Source organism: Ambystoma mexicanum, chromosome 8, assembly GCF_040938575.1.
Source record: "Ambystoma mexicanum isolate Mex_15411 chromosome 8, UKY_AmexF1_1, whole genome shotgun sequence".
NCBI lineage: Eukaryota > Metazoa > Chordata > Amphibia > Caudata > Ambystomatidae > Ambystoma > Ambystoma mexicanum.
The window spans coordinates 1,220,266,012-1,220,283,310 of record NC_090929.1 but is presented as its reverse complement, the minus strand read 5'-3'; the positions used below and the strand labels follow the sequence as shown (position 1 = coordinate 1,220,283,310).

The 17,299-nt window shown below is 44.2% G+C and overlaps 1 protein-coding gene across 2 annotated transcripts in view; it reads right to left on the bottom strand.

Moving 5' to 3' along the window:
* The window catches only part of LOC138472905 (C-signal-like), a 196,119-nt gene that overhangs the window by 125,470 nt on the left and 53,350 nt on the right, over window positions 1-17,299 (bottom strand). For both annotated transcript variants that reach the window (XM_069611319.1, XM_069611320.1), the window contains exon 2: window positions 3,155-3,332. In XM_069611319.1, the coding sequence (XP_069467420.1) occupies window positions 3,155-3,332 (178 nt within the window). The remainder of the gene's footprint in view (window positions 1-3,154; window positions 3,333-17,299) is intronic.

The window sequence follows — 17,299 nt, the reverse complement described above, 5'->3', positions numbered from 1 at the left end:
CAGAAGGGCCGTGATCTTTTCCATAGCTACCATCTCACAGATTTGTACCCACCACTGTGCCATTATCGCACCCCACCAGTCTTTTCAGAACTGTGCCTGGGTCCATCTAGCACCGTTCAGCAAGTGTGTGATTAAGATGGGCTCTGCCCCAGACATGTGATATGAGCCCTCCTCGTCTACATCCCCTAGTATTATGACTACCACGGACATACATTTCTGAACGTACACTTTATCTCATCACCCTTGTCGTCTTTATCATCTACACAATATCCTTTCTCCAAAAACTCCTGATACTTCTGCTTTCTCGTCCCTTTCTTCTTCTGATTTCGCAAAGACTACTTTATTTCTAAAGGAGCCAATCTTTGTCTTGCTTTCCCCCTCCCTCTCCTTCTCCTATTATCTTCCTCTTTTTCATAATTTTTCCCCCCGTACAGACCTCGATACTTCTGCTCTCAACTCCCGCTCATCCTAGGGCTTCTCTTTCGGACCGTCTTCCTTCTTCTCTGATCCCCCAAGTAAACCCCATCTTCTTCCTTATCTTTCTTCTCTTATTAATTCCTCTTTTTTACAATCTTTCTTTCCTGCAGCTTTTAAGCACAAGCTTATTCTCGCTATTCTTAAAACACCTTCTCTTGATCCGTCTTCCCCAGCTAACTTCCGTCCTATTTCATCTCTACCTGTTCTCTCTAAAATTCTTGAACAGGCTGCCTATACCCAGGTAACTCGTTACTTGACTCTTTATTCTCTTCTTCCCCCCTTGCAGTCTGGTTTCGGCACGTCTCACTCCACTGAAACTACACTTCATGTTTCTAATTCTTTACTCACAGCTGGTCACTCTAAGCTTTCTTCTATTGTTATTCTTTGCGATCTTCTATTGTTATTCTTCGCGATCCATCTGCTGTGTTTGATGCTGTGGACCACTCCCTTATCATCTCTTCTCTTTCCACTTTGGTTATTTCGGTGTCTACTCTCAAATGGTTCAGCTCGTATCTTTCGCAACAGACTTACTCTGTCACTTGGGCTGGACACTCTTCCTTGCTACCTCTTCTTTATTGTGTTCCCGAAGGCTCAGTACTTGGCCCTCTCCTTTTTCCCCCCTCTATACTGCTCCTCTCTCTGCTCATCTCTTCTTTCCATCTCTCCTTTTACCTTTATGCTAAAACCCAGATCTTTCTCTCCCTTTTATTTTGTCATACATTCTACTGTTTCAAACTGTCTTTCAGCTGTCCAGAACTGGATTTCTTCTCATTTTCCTTATCTCAATCCCTCAAAAACTGAGGTTCTGTTTTCCCCTTCTACTATTCCTCCTACTCCACCCCCCTCTCTTTCCTTTCCTCCATCCACTCTTTCACTCAGCGCACAATCTGGGCATGATCGTTGATCCTTCCCTCTCTTTATCTCCATATTTTTTCTACTGCCCGTTCATGCAATTATGCTTTGTTCAACATTTGTCAGGCTTGCGCTTATCCTTCCTTTCACACCACTAAAATTCTTCTCTTTTCCCTTGTCTTTTCCCTTATCGATACTGTTCATCTTTATTGCTTGGTCTCCCTGCCCGTCATCTCTTCCCTCTGTTTGATTTATAACTCATCTGTTCGCCTTCTTTTTTCTTTACCCCCTCGGGTCTCTACTACATCTTCGCTACTTTCAATCCCTCTCCTTCCTTTTGAATCTCGTCTCTTGTATCACTTTCTTTCAATTGTCTTCAAATGCACAAATGGCCTGGCCCCCTCCCTACCTTTCCTCTCTACTCTCGTTCTATGTCCTGTCACGCCCCTTGCGATCTCAGATTCGATTTCTCTTGACTGTTCCTGAGCCCCCTTGTGCTTCGTCTCGTTTCCGTTCTGTTTCTCTTTTGGCCCCCAAACACTGGAACGCTCTTCCGCTTTCACTTCGTTCCTCATCACTTCATATTTTCCAGATTAATCACAAACTCTATCTTCTTTTGTCTTTAGCCTCTTAAAATTCTCTGTTCAGGTAACTTCTACTCATTTGTACCAACTTCATTGTACTGTTTATTTTTTACTCTTATTGTTCAGCACCTTTGACGAAAGGCGCCTTATACATTTAATAAATACATCGGGAGCACACCCCCTGTAATGTCCTTAATCTTCCTATTTATTTCCTCCCAGTAAGTTTTCACTTTGGGGCATCTCCACCACATATGAGTCATGTTTCCTATCTGTGGGCAACCCCTCCAACATGTCAGTGGGGAAGAGGCGGCGATCCTATGTATCCTTTCTGGGCTGGGGTCATATACCATCTCTGCATGAACTTGTATCCCCTCTTTAATAATGGTGCACTTGGACACCCTATGAGATCTCTCCCAGATCCGATTCCCACGATTTCTCTGGTATTGTGATCCCCAGCTCCTCTTCCCACTTTCATGTATGTGAGCGACTTGTTTTCCGCGGTCATGTCTAACAATCTGTATAGTTTAGAGAGTGGTCTCCCCTCAAACCAGCTCCATCCCCTCCGCCTCTATAGTGCCGATTTGTTGGTCTGTCTCTGGGTAATCTAGTGGCAAAGTTGGATATACTGCTACATTATTAACTCTGATCCCCCACACTGATCGCCAGACAAACAAGATTCTCATAATCCAAATACAAAAACAGAATGCTAGAACTTGCCCCAACTTGATAAAACCAACAACATTAGAGACAATGCTCTGTAAGCCCTCTGTTGGCAACCCAGCCCAACATTACACCCTTACCAGAAACCTGCAGTCCCACTACATGGTAGCAGTATACCAAAGAAACCTCAACCAAAATGTACTTCCAGGTACAGCTATTAGTTCACTGAGCCAGAAGATCGATCGGAAAATTCCCTTACCTCACCACTAAAATTCAACTGTACTCTCCATTTCCAGAAAGAGCTGGTTAATCGTCAGAACCCTACAGATGTTGGACAATCACTACAGGACCAGGCGCCCACACAAACCCATGTTCACTAGAACAAGCACCACTGTATCCTCCACAAAGTATGTTGTTATAACTTCACATTTAGATGTACAATGACTCTGACATGGCTACAAGGCGACATGTCGGTGCTAATAAACATTTCAATAAACTAATAAATGTTCTACTCTTGTGCATTTTGTTTTCTGTACATAAATGAGAAGTTGGCAGTATATTGTGTTTTGATACACACTTACCATTGTCTCCAATTGAGCCAACTTTTGCAGTAATATTCACCAATATGGCACTGTGTTGTTTGGACTGGTCAGAAAATTGGTAACCAAAAGCTCCAGTTCCCTTAAGCAATAAAGGGCTACAATGTTTAGCCACAAGAAGTGGCCCAATAGTGTTAGTGGACCATGTTGATGCTAGTCCCTAGAAGACAAGAAACAATACAAAGTTACAATGGCGAGCAAACAAAGATAACTTTAGATGTCAATTATATTTACTTCGCCTAATAGGCTCCATGACCAAACATTCAATACTAGATTTTATTGATCATAGAAGAATAGATTATCTCCGCATTTAGCAGTTCAATCCTTTAACATTCCACGTAATAATGCGCATTTCTCCAGAGGTATGCAATGCTGCGAGTCTTCCCTTCATTTTATTCTTGCTTTAGGTGTGTAGTGCACAGTACCAAATATTGCCAACTCTGCAACAACCATTCCCCAGCCCAAGGTCACTTCCCCAACTTAGATCCAAAAACTTTTCCATCTCACCTAGCTTTCACATTATGTCCAAAAAGTACTAGGAAGCCCACCCCCATAATATCGAAGCAACCCAGTGGCTAAACCGTGTCTTGACAAGTAGCGTGAAATCACCATGCAAGGGTACATACTCAATCAACCTGGTCTGTGTCTTGTTCACTGTTAAGAAGTGCTAAGGGCTGGTTTTACCAGAGGTTTTGGGAGTCAGACTTTGGTGATTTTTGTCCGCTTCTCTGAGGAAGCCACCGTGTGCACAGATACTTATTGTAGAGTTCTACCCCACATGTATATCCTAACAATTCAATATGATTGCTATAATTCCAAAAGCATTTTATGCTCAATTCTCCTCGACAGTTTGCCATTCACCAATATTTCAATTTTATTCGTCCATTTCTTTTTTTCTTCACAGCATTCATTCATTTAGGTTATTTTTACTACCAATTTGTTTATTCCTAATGCTTAAGTAAACATGAAGTCATCATCAGAGTAATGAAATAAAAAATCGTTATATTAACATGCTACCATTAAAATAAAAACACCACATGCTGTGTAAACGGTCTATGTCTCCAATCCTATGGATTAGGGATACTGCTATCCCCAATATTGAAATGGCAGGGTGCTAAAGCCCCAGTTCATACACTGGCGTTCAGCGGCTGTTATTCAACCACCTTCCTCAGGACCTATTATGTATTGACCCCTGAAAGCACAACAAATGTAATAATCTATTAGTATTAAAAAGTCAGACAGCTGACATCCTTATCTGAACAAATTGACTGAACACGGTTCACTGACCTTTCACCGTGTTGCTTTATCTCCAGTTCCTCCAGCACAATTGCATTCCAAACTGAACAAGCACCTTACTTCAGAATATTTCCATTATTTGTACTGTAAATTAATGGAATGCAAAGTCTTGTTTACTATAGGGCTGGTGCTACCATGTGGAAATATATGTAAAAAGCAAAGCACTTCTTACCCAAATTGAAACATACTTTTCAAAGGAACTTGTCAATTCAAGCAAGTCTTGGACGTGTTCGTTTCTATGGTATGATCAGCCATGTACCATAGTTCAATTACATCCCAGCTTGAAAATGTTCATCTAGAGTACCAGAAACATACGAATGACCATAGCGCCTATATACGTGTCCAGATATATTTATTCCTATATCTTATTAGCAACAGCAGTCTTGTGCCACTTGCTTGTGGATTTACCTCCTATGTGGTTGTGCATCATCACCCGCTTGTGTTCCACAGGCAGGGGATCAGACTTATGAAATTCCCCGAGGGGTGCCCAAATATAGGAAGTGACATCACCAGTGGTTATATGACCGCATTTGCACCTTGTCGCCAACTTGTTGCGAAGGGGGGGGGAGCTCTGAACAGGGGAAACATTGGCTAGCATGTACTGCATATACTAAAGTCAAGTAAGAAGGAGGTTTAAACCATCCAGTTGCATTCCAGTAGGATAACACTGCCCCTACTCTACCCCTCTATAATCGTCCAGGTTGTAGTAGCCCTCAAAAGGCAGAGCAACACAACTAGGATGGGAGAACGAAATGCCATCCCATCCTGTGAGTGTGGTAAACCTCAGAGCAAAGACTATGCGTGTGCCTCCTACCTTGGAGCACAATCTCACTAATTTGGTGCACATCTCGCAAGTGGGTGCATGGGAATCCCATGCGTGTGTGTGGGCTGAAGACCCCGGATCACATGCTCACTTCTTCAGTGTGAAACTCTGGCCAAGGCTCTTTGGGCAAGCATTCAGGATGGATCTCACACCTTTAAACAGTGTGCTATATTGAGTGGGCACCTCACTCCTTGGAGCATTGTATACCCGTTGCTGGTAATCTCACAACTGAACGTACAGTTTCACTATTGGTCTTCTCAGTGACCCCATGTATATTAATGGAGACAGTCTCCCATCTGGGAAGACAATTATATTTCTGTTAAAACACTCTGAATTCTCATTCCAGTTTTCTCGATCTATAGATCCATACCATATTAATTCATTGTGTGTGCAGCGGTGATAACTTGTGTCAGAGAGCTCATGCTTTCATGAAGGAGAGATAAAGGGGTAACAACCCCCTGTATATGGGATCAGGCTCATGTTGCCCCATGCCCCTCACTCCAGAATAAGTGAGCAGGTTTTAAGACACTGCTGACTCTGCTATCCTACAGGCTCGAGCCTTCTATCCCTTGCCCCATCACGGCTTCCAGCATTTTGAGCGGCAGCTTATGTATAGCAGGCAGCTCGGGACATGCCTGTTGCCAATTGAATGTAGCCAGATCTACTATTTAGACACTGGGAGAGTGCCATGAACCCACATTGGTGGTGAAGCAGCACTCAACATACAGAACACAATGGTATAGTGTTGCAGTCCTGCTGAGAAATGACAATTTGGTCTGTTTAAATGTAAAGCAGAGTGGCTGAGAGGTACACGCACTGTGCCACTAAAAATAAAGCAGCTGTGGTGGGTGGAAGTGCTGCTTCGGTGGCATCAAGAGTATGCAATTCCCTGCGGTGTAGTGTTGGTCATTTCCTATTGAAGTATAGCAGCCCTATTGAGAAGTGCCATTAAAAGTGAAGCTGTCCAGTAGGCTGGATCAGTGCTGCCCCATAAAAGGTGTAGAAACCTCTATGAGAAGTGGCAGTACTGTCCCAACGGTGAGAAGTGTAGTATTTTCACATTAACTATGCTTAAACACTTTGGTTTATTGAATAGTGCTGCTACATTCTGAGTAATTTCATCCCTTTAAATATATTAGCTCTTGTATAACCACGACAGTGTTGAGTTATTCTGATGATGATTAGAAGGATATCAGACTTGCTCAATAGTTCTGGTTCTCTATCAATCAATGTACTTCAGATCTTCAGAGTCTCGGGAGGATAGCTCAGGGGCAACGTGCTCGCCTTGGAAGCAAGACGACATGGAGCAACACAGGTTCGATCCCTCGGTCTGCGCTTAGAATCCTCTGGGTATTACATGCATAATAAATAACCAATTCAAAATTTAAATATATAAAACTGCAGAGAAGTGCCTGGCCTTGTCAATAAGAGTGTAGCAGCTCAACTGAGAAGTGCTGATGTTGTCCCATCAAAAGTATAGCAGCCCCACTAAGATGAACTCGCATTGCATCAACAAAAGCATAGTATTACAATTATAGAGGCCCTGTTGCCAAGAGGGGTGCACAGATGTACAAATGCATCCAACTCAAAACCATTTTTAGAAATTGAGGGACAGACTTGCTTTGCATCTGTGCCTCCATTTCTAAAAATCGTTTTGGGTTGGGTGTACCTCTACATCTGTGCACCCCTCATACCAACAGGGGTGCACAGATGTACAAATACACCCGACCCAAATGGATTTTTAGAAATTGAGAGACAGACTTGCTTTGCATCTGTTCCTCCATTTCTAAAAGTCAGGTACAAATACACCCAACCCAAAAAAATTTTTAGAAACTGAGGGACAGACTTGCTTTGCATCTGTACCTCCATTTCTAAAAATCGTTTTGGGTTGGGTGTACCTCTACATCCGTCAACCTGGGTGCACAGATTTAGAAGTATACCCAAGGAACATCTGAGTCAAAGAGTTCAACTTAAAGATCTGTGTCCAAAACCATACCTCGCACTCACAACTACGATAAACCAACGTGTAGGGATGTAAAAAGTGAAAAGAAACAGTGTTCAACAAAATGTTCTGAGCTTCTTCCAGCTCGCAGCTTTCTCTCAGCTCCCTTCCCCAAGTATAAAACAGTTTACCAAAAAGTCTCAAAGATATCTTTCTCCAAGTTCAAGATTATATCGTTTGAAACAATTCTCAGGGTTCCCTTCCCCAAGTTCCAAAAAAGTCACAGTTAAAAGCACAACACAAAGAGTAATGAAGTTTCAGGATTCCCTTCCCCAAGAATTACACCCATCATTTAAAAAGTCGCTAAAAACCTGGCTTTTCAATCAATTCTAACATGAATACAGAACCTAACCCACACGCCAGTGTATTTAACCCTTAGAAAAACATTACTGAATTTTCTCTGTTATTGCCTTACTATATTCTAAGATTGCTCTTGCCATTGTCAGTAACTACGCCGTGATACCTCACGGTCTGGGCGTATAACAAATGTAATAAATAAATTAAATAAATAAGACTTGTATTCCATCACAATTCAAAACACACAAAAGAAAAGGGCCTGGCCTGTTTTCTTTATCCACTTTTTGGCCCATGCAGGTTCACTTCCCTTCTTCATATTACAAAAGTTATCTACAGGATTCCATATGATTAATGGAGTTAACTTCCCAACATTCATGGTCTTAATTAACCTTCAAAGTTCAGTTTCATAAATGCTGCATGCAGTGATGTTAAATGATTGCACAGTTCCATTCACAGCTAAATTCAATATGCAGTGTTTTCTGTTTAAAGTATACATTTTACATTCAGTTCGGCGTTCTGTGTGAATTGATTGGGCTTAAGATCTTGTTTCCATTCAGCCCGTTTTTTAATATTTATGCCTTCCACTTTAAAGAACTTCCCAATACTTGGAAACCGTGCTGCTTTAAGAGACCTGAACACTCCGATGCAAAGTATTTCTGGTACTGCAAAGTTTAATAATGGAAAAAGCCTAGAAGGGGAGACCTTCGAAAACATGCTTTTCTAATGCACGCGACCACTCTGCTACTAGCTACAAAGTATTTAACCACAATGACAATGTTCAGTCATTCGCCCTTCGTGCACCGGGTTTCTTCTTTCACAGAAACTCACCAGTCCCTCCAGTAGTGGTCCTCACAGTGCAGAGTACACGGTCTGCAACTTCTTCTGCTTGGTGTCCAACCTCTGCCCCTTAGACATCCCTGGGCGGCCTTCTCAGCAACTAGGAACAAGCACTTTACTTGAAAGGGAAAGGGGCAGCCTTTCCACCCGGCTCCAGTCCGCTCCACACAGCTCTTGCTCCAACACAAGGCTGTCTCCGGTCATCTCTCCTAGCAATCCTCAGCATCTCAGTGTGTTGTGCACTCGGACCTTCCCACGGCAGTTCCCTCCAGCAGCTCACCTCTCTTCACACAAGTTTCCCTGCTGACCAGCCAGGCCTCCCTGTTGCTGCCCATTTTCGTGGTTTTTCCTCCCCTTTTTACACACTTGCAACCCTCTAACAGGTTGCAGGTGTTCTCTCTCAATTAGCCTTACCCGACCAGGATTAGGAGGACATACCCGACCTTTACACAACCTTGCAGGCATCTTTTTCATCCCAGTACCAACGTGGTAAAAGTGTGTAGGGTTCATTACTTTGTTGCCTCTTCTTCGTCTCAGTACTGTCAGGTGTCCCGTATGTTGAATTGAGGGGAACGGACTTAAAATAACCAATAAAGGTTGTGGGAGGGTTAGGTTGTTCATCACTAGGAAAAGGGGGATATCATGTCTCGCATGAGGTAATACTACTCCCAGTCCCCTACTTTCTGGGTCTTCAAATTTTCTCTTCTGTTATTCCGACTGGGGGAGACAGGTTAACAATATCCTACAAAAGCTTTGGGATTAGGGTTTCATGATGGCCCAAAGAAAGGGAAATACTGCATTTCACATAAGGACCTTTCCTGCTCCGTTCTCTGGAACCCTCCAACCAGGTGATCCTTCGGCTCGAGGGTCAGGTTCCAATAGCGATGGCCTTTTCCTGACCACCTGTACCGAGGGAAGTAAATGTGAGAAGGCCCTCAGGTTTCTCACATAGCATATAAAATCCAAAATGCGTTGAAGGGACCAGTGCTTTGCATAGCTTCTAAACCAAGTTTTAAAGGATTGACCCCTTGTGGTTTCCCTAGCAGGTAGATATTTTTTCTTCTTGCTTTGCGCCAAAGAAAAAGACAGCCGTTGCAATGGACTGGCAATTTACAAAATATAAGCAAATTCCTCATTAATCCTGTGATGTAGGACCCCAGTTTATGGGTCACCAGGAATCTTTGTGTGCGAGTGCCTTTCCACTATTTGAAGAGTTTTTCACCACATCTATGACCCACAAAACTACATCTATGACTGACCAGACCATATCATCTGGTGTATGCTGGTGTGCTGTGTAGTGTGTGACTAGAGGTGCGGTTTGTGTCCTGCGTCTTATTCTTGAACGATGTTCCCCTATACTCTAATGTACTGGTCTGAAAGTCTGGCAAATGTATTTCTTGCTGCAGGGACAGTAAATCACATTGTGTGTTTTACAATTGGAAAATTGTTCAAACTCCAAGGGTTTTCCTTAGACTATACATGTTGTCATTATTACAGGCTGTGCATGAGCCGCATGGGTAAAATATTCCACAGCATAGTTTTCATGGGCTTTCTCTGAACTGTGCATGTAACTGCCAGGAAACTTCTGAACTAAAAAACTCTTGATATCCTGGTTTACTAGTATTCCTGCAATATCTCCCTTTTGGCTCACATAGAGGTATCACACAATTGTACTTCTTCAATAGCACAACTTTGTCGACTTCAGTTGTTACTTGTGCCAATTTCCCCCATATGCCATATAGGAGGGTTTGTTCAAGCTCTGTTAACCTTTCTTTACAATCTCTTGGCTATGCTTGCTCCAGGTTTCCCCCCCAACTGATCTCATGTCAAGAGAATTGAACCATATTAACCCCTGTTCTTTTGGTAATGTACTTTGGCCTAAGCAAGGTGGGTTCCAGGTTTCCCCCATCTGACATCTCATGTCAGGAGATTTGTACCATGTTTGCCTTCTCTTTTATGGTACATTTGGTCAGTATTCAAAAATGCTTCCAAAACACTTTATCGTGTTAGCACGCCCCGGGGACCCCTACGCTTCTAGGCTGACTCACTGGTTCACGGTGCGGCTGTTGCGAGGAGCTTGCGCAGGGTCAGTTTCCCCTTTCTTGGCAGAGTCTCGTTTGGTTCCTGCATCAGCTTAGAAGATCTTCGCTGCCAGAACCAGTGCAGCTCTGCAGCACCGCTTCTCCCTGGGCCCTGCTGCACACTATTCGCCACAGCGTCACCAGAGATCCTCTTCTATAGTCCCAAACACCACCAATCTGCTGCTGGCAAACGTCTCCTCTTCTCCCCGTGAGATTGCCTCTGCCACCAGTCTCGCTTCCCGCTCCACATACTCTGCAACCCTTCTCTCTCCTCGTTCCTTCCTCTTGCTGCAGGTGATCCACGGGTTTAAATATCCCCATGCAGCCAATTAGGTTCGCGACAACTGTGAGAAGCCCGATGGTATTCTCACTCAAACCCTTGGATCATCTGTGCAGGTGGCCAGGGAAAGGCCATCGCTATTGGATCCAGACCCTGGGAGACAGAGAAACGAGGGAGATCACCTGGGTAGAGGGTTCTCGGGCAAGGGGAGCGTGGTGCCTTTGAGCGAGACATATTGACCACCAACCTAACCCCTGCCCAACCTTCAAAGGCTGTTATAAGCCAGTTCCCCTCCTTTCTCCACAGTTGACAGTACTGGGACGAATAAGAAGCAACTAAGAACAATGAAGACTTTGCTCTTTTACCACTGGTACTCAGATGAGGAAGATGCCTGCTAAGATCTGTGAAAGTCAGGCGCGTCCCTGTAATTGTGGTCAAGCAGGGATAATGGAATCTTCACACCTGCAGCCTGTCAAGGGGCTGCAGGTGTATACAAATATACCTGCCCAGTGGAAGTGGGAGCGGCAGTGGTAACAAGATCAGCAGGAGCAGCGAGATGACCAGTGCAAGCAGCCGGAGCGGGACGCTGAGACGCTGTGGACCAAGGAGAGAGACGGTCCCTGAAAGCATGGCAGGGGAGCTGTAACTCCCTGGAGCTGGCTGAGCATGGTGAGGGGAGCCATGCAGGAAGGCTGCCCCTTTTCTCATTGCTTGAGGTGCTCGTTTCCGTGAGTGAGCGAACCTACACAGGGGTGTCTGAAGGGCAGGAGTTGGAGCTCTAAAGCTAAAACCAGAAGACTGTGTGATCCACGCTGCAACAAGAACTGTGAGCAGAAGGCAGTGTGACCCGCACTGCAAAACGAACATGGAAATTGACCAGTGAGTTTCTAATGAATGGGAAACCCGGTGCGCGAGGTGGGAACTTTGCAATACGTTGACTACTTTGTATCGTAGTGGTTGCGTGCCTTGAATAAGCACATTTAAAAAAATGTCTCGATCCTTCCTGGTCAATTACTGAAGAGCAGGGAAAAGCTAAGGATACTTTGTGTCGGAGTGGTCGCTTGTAGCAAGAGACACGTTTTCGACGGTCTCCAAACGCTAGGCCATCCAATTAAAGGGAAATACACGCTTCTTGAACATCAGATAAAGCACAAAGCAATAATTATCAAAACTAATGAATATTGAATACCGTACTTAATTAAAACCTTGTTACTAAATCAGAAATAAAGACATTTTGAAGCCAAACAGAACAGAACGTCAAATTTAAACAATGATATATTAAATAATGGAATTGTTTAAAGAACAAACAAGCCACAGCAGGATATGTTCCAAATTGATTGTAACCTTAAGAAACCTACAAACAAAAGGTGTTGAAACTTGAACTTTGGAACCTTAATAAAGATACCTTGCTTTGTTAACTGTTCCTGAACTCTTGGGGAAGGCAACCCGGGTCCTGAATCAGACTATTTCCTTTTAAGTCCATGGAAGATAATTTTGAGACTTTTTTTGTGTAACTGTTTCACACTTGGAGAAGAGGGCTGAAAGGAAGCTGCGAGCTGGAAGAAGCTCAGAAATTTGGGTTAAACATGGTTTTCTTTTTGGTTGCTGACATCCCTACGCATTGTACAAAAGGCAAGTATAGGTTTTTGGACGCAGACAGATTCTTCAGTTAAACTCTGACTCAGACTTTCCTTAGTTTTCTTTAGGTAGGGAAATTCCACCTTAGCATAGGGCAAGTTAGACCTTTTTAACATCCTGACAAAGTTAATAAAAGTGTTTCTTTTGAATCTGTTGCCTGTGTCCTTCATCATGATGCCTTCACACACCAAGACTGCACATTACCCTTTGCATCACATTTCCTACACATGGACTCCTTGTTACTCTTCCTCGTTGCAGTACCTTAGGCTTTCTGGGACTTTGAGTCCCAGGAAGTTTCAACTGATTTAAGTCACATTATTGAACAGTTGCATTTAAAATACAATCCCCATAAACATCAGATGGTTCATATGTTCTAGGTTCACCATGTACACATGAAGACTGAATAGGGTTTTGTTTAAAAAAGTGGCTTTTGAAGTTTCACAATTAAATGGTTTTGAATAATGAGAGCAGGCCATTAGTAACTCTGGAATTAAGTTAAGGGATCTTCCTCACAAGAAAGAGGCATACCCACTCTCTCCTGTTGTAAGTCACCACTCTGCCCTGAGAGATAGCTTCTCCCATGTGATCTACCCTCAGGGTCAGGATCAAGTAGCGGCTGCCTTCCCCTGGCCACATGGTAGGAGAATATAGGTTGGGGATCCGTGATGAATCTGCAGGATTCATCACATATGACAGACAGAATGCTTATTGGTTTCAAAAAGCAAAATCGATAAACTGGTTTACAGGTCCCAATATGGACCCTCAGCTCTAAACAATGGGCCGGCCAGGTGGATTCTCACGGTTTTATGGATCTTCGGAATTCGGAAATCCAACTTCTATTGAAACCAAGCTCTGTGGTCTCTTGGATTTCTTGCTTAATAGCCAATATGGGGTCCCCATCTAGAACCAGATAGTTCTACCGTTGCTCATGGAGTTCCATTACCATATGAAAGTATTGGGTTTGTGGTTTGGACCACGATAACCCCACCTTCATACGCTGCTTTAATTACTAAGTCTGAGCTTGAACTTAAAGTTTTCAGCGCAGTACGTTTTTGATTAAAGACATTGTGTTTTTTTTTGTTTTGAGAATGTGAATTTCTTTCACACACCTTTCAAACGTAACTACCTCCTTGGGCATTTGACTTTCCATTGAGGTAAAGGTGGATTTACGGCATAGGCCTGTATCTTCCTTCTCATCAAAGTCCTTTTGATTCCCGAAATGCACCTTGAGCCGAATTGTTGTAAAGAAATTTCTCATTTATGATTCTGCCACATACTAATTAGTGGGGTTTGTTGGAACAAACAACCCCTTTGCTAGTATTGAATGTTCATCCCGAGTCAACTCAGTGCCATAAGTTAAAGACCGCCAACTCTAAACTTGAGTCTACTACCTGATGTGTCACCTGTGTGGTTGGATCGTTCTGGGTCCCCGATTCCAGTATGCTTCGACTTGTAAGGGCCCCCCGCCCCCATTGTGTCCTCTTGTGTCCCCTTAGTCTACAAAAGGCCTGCATGGTCCTCTACCTGAGCTGGACCTGTAGTCACTATGATGCCAGGAGTCCTTGACTGAGGAGTCAGAGCTGGAAGAGCTTGAGAATGTGACCCACTGTCTATGTTGTCTGAATGTGCAGTACTGTGGTTGCGCTCCTATGTTGCTCTTCTCAAAGTAGTTTTCTGTTAGATAAGGAAACACTATCTCTCGTTTTAATTCCTTTAATGACCCTGGTAAATTTTTTTGACTTGTTGCTCAATGTCGTTTTTTTTCTTTTTTTTTAACCAAATCTTTATTCGCTCAACATTGTTCACATATATGATTAGAATTGTATTTCCATTTAACATTTTTCATAGCACATTTTCAAGCAACATCGTTTACTACATAAACAGCAACACACCCTTCTCCATTATCCCCTCTCCCCACCAGTTTCTACATGCGACCCCTTAAGTCCTATTAATTAATTGCAGCTCAGACCTCTTCTTCTAATATCCCCAGTGCCTTCTGTCTCTTCGGGATGTATAGGTGTGTGGCATCCTTAATTGCGTAGTTTATGAAGGGTGACCAAACTTTACTGAATTTCTCCAATAACCCCCACATTGTCACCATCATGTTTTCCACATCTATCGTGTCCCATATTGCATAGTACCATTGCATAATGGATGGAGGCTCCTTCTGTTTCCACTGTTTAAGTATACATCTGTTTGCGGCCATCATTAAGTTTGCCCATAACTTTCCAACACCCCCACGCATACTTCGTTGTCCCTTAGGCATAGCGCCTAGGAGCACCGCCACTCCATCCAACTCCCTATCCACTCCCATTATTTCAAGCACCTTTAATGTCACCTCCTGCCATATATGTTTAAGCTGCGGGCATCCCCACCAGATATGCTCCATCGTTCCGGCTTCCCCACCTCCCCTCCAACATGCTGCTGACATTGAGGGAAACATTTTATGAAGTCTCTCCGGGGTGTAGTGCCACTGGTCTTAACAGCTTGTATTGTAGTTCCCGATGCTGTACCGAAGTGTATGAGGTATGCCAGCCCTTTAGTGCTGTGTCCTATTCCTTATCTGTGAGCGCCTTTCCCCTCACCTTCCGGCATTTGTCCCTCATTGCCCCATCTCCCTCCTTCTCCCCACTTAACAAAAATCATATAAATCGCTGATATCAGTCCCCTGTTACTCTCCATAGATGACATTAGCTTTTCCCACTCCATTCCCTTGTAGCCCCTTCCATCATTGCGGGGGTTCCCGCCCAATGTCTTAGTTGTTGATACGCAAACAGGTCCCTTTCTTTAGGCCCAGTTCCCTTCTGCAGTCTGTAAATGACCTGAATTGGGTTCCCTCATACAGATCGCCGATCTCCCTTATCCCTCCACCCACTGTTTAAACCTGTTATGTTCCTTACCTGGTGGGAAGGCAGGGTATGGGTGTCCGCGAAGATGGCCAAGGAGATAATTTAAACCTCTTGTTCAGCTCCTCCAAAATCTTCAGGGTATTCCTTGTAATTGGATTTCCCAATAGCCCCTCTGGCCTGTCCACCTTTCTCATCCCAGACATTTTCCAAAGGTGCTCTCTGCCACTGCTTGTTCAAAGCACACAAAGTGTTTCTGATTCTCTGCCCTCCCCCACTCTGCCACTACTGTCAGTCGCGCCGCCTGGTAATATTTCATTATGTTGGGGCAGGCCACTCCTCCCTGAGCCTTGCACCTGAATAACATTTTCCTCCCTATCCTTGGTTTTTCCCCTCCCCAAATAAACCCCATGCTGCACTCCTGAATGTCCTTCATCAGTCTCCCCGGGACTGCCATGGGAATTTCCTGGAAAAGATATAAAAGCAGCGGAAGTACGTTCATTTTGACATCGGCTATCCTTCCAGACAAGGATATGTACAGCCCTCTCCATCTTGCTAGGTCTGCCGTGTTTTGCTTCAGCAGCGGCAGGTAATTTGTCCCCATTATTTGTTTTATGGAAGTTGGTAGGTTCACACCCAGGTATCCAAGTGGTCCCGATGCCCACCTGAATGGGTTTCTGTTTTCTAGCTGGCTGCTTTCTCTCTCCCCTATAGATACATTTGCAATCTCTGACTTTCCAAAATTCACTTTAAAGCCAGACATTGCAGAGACAGCCCTTATCTCCTCCAATATTGCCGGTAGCGAGTTCTCCGGCTCAGTGATCATCAGGACCACATCATCAGCAAACAGGCCTATTTTGTGGTGCGTCTTCACCCATCTGACCCCTCGGATCTCCCTCTTCGCCCTTATATGATGTGCAAAGGGTTCCATCACCACGACGAAAAGGAGTGGTGAGAGTGGGCATCCTTGCTTTGTTCCTCTTCTTATTGAGAACGGATTGGTCAACCCCCGTACACTTCAACCTTAGCTTGAGGATGCTGGTAGTTAGCCTGTATCAGTCTCAAATAATGTGGTCCTAGTCCCACCTTTGAGTATTTGCTCCATGAAAGCCCAACTGACGCGGTCAAACACCTTCTCGGCATCTAGCATTAACCATCATGTGGGTGTGGCGCCCCCCTTTTCCCCGTCTTGCCAATATGAAGTACCCTTCTTATGTTATCAAATGTGTTCAGTCTTTGAATGAACCCTGTTTGGTCCTACATCACCAGACCCATTAGAATCCCTTTTAACCTTGCTGCTATTACCCACGTGTATAGTTTGGCGTCCACATTGATGAGCGCTATAGGGCAGTACGAGGAGCATAGGTGTGGATTCTTCCCCGGCTTCGAGATGAGAGTGATGTGTGCCATGTTCATTGACTTGGATATCTCCCACTTCTCTCGAAAATAGTTAAATGCTTCTGTAAGGGTTTAGGTGAGTGGCTCCCTAAAATGTTGTGTAGAATGCTGCGGTTAGCCCATCTGCCCCTGGGCTTTTGTTTACCTTTAATCACGATATTGCTCTTTGCACCTCTTCACATCTTATGAGTTCCTCTAGTTGGACTTTTTGCTCAGGGCTAGTCTTGGCCGTTCCCAGCCTGCTAGGTATGCCGCCTGCCCTTCCTCATCTATTGGGTCCTCCCCGTACAGGTCTGCATAGAACTCTCAGAATCCTACATGTGGCTCCGTCTGCCCCCACCTGTTTGCCCCCCCCACTATCCTCCAGAGTGTCTATAAACTATTTCTGTTCTCTGGCCCTTACCCGTCGCGCTAAGGCTGTCCCCACTTTATTACGTGGCTCATAGAACTTCTGCCTGCTCCATAGGAGGGTGCTCTCCACCAACCTGTTAGTCAACTGTTTTAGTTACCCTCTCACATGCGCTAATCTCCTGGCCACCTTATACGCTCCATTCTCCTTGTGCATCATCTCAAGTTCACGTACATCTCTCTCTAGTCCCCCCTCTGCTTCCCTCCTTTCAAGCCCTTAA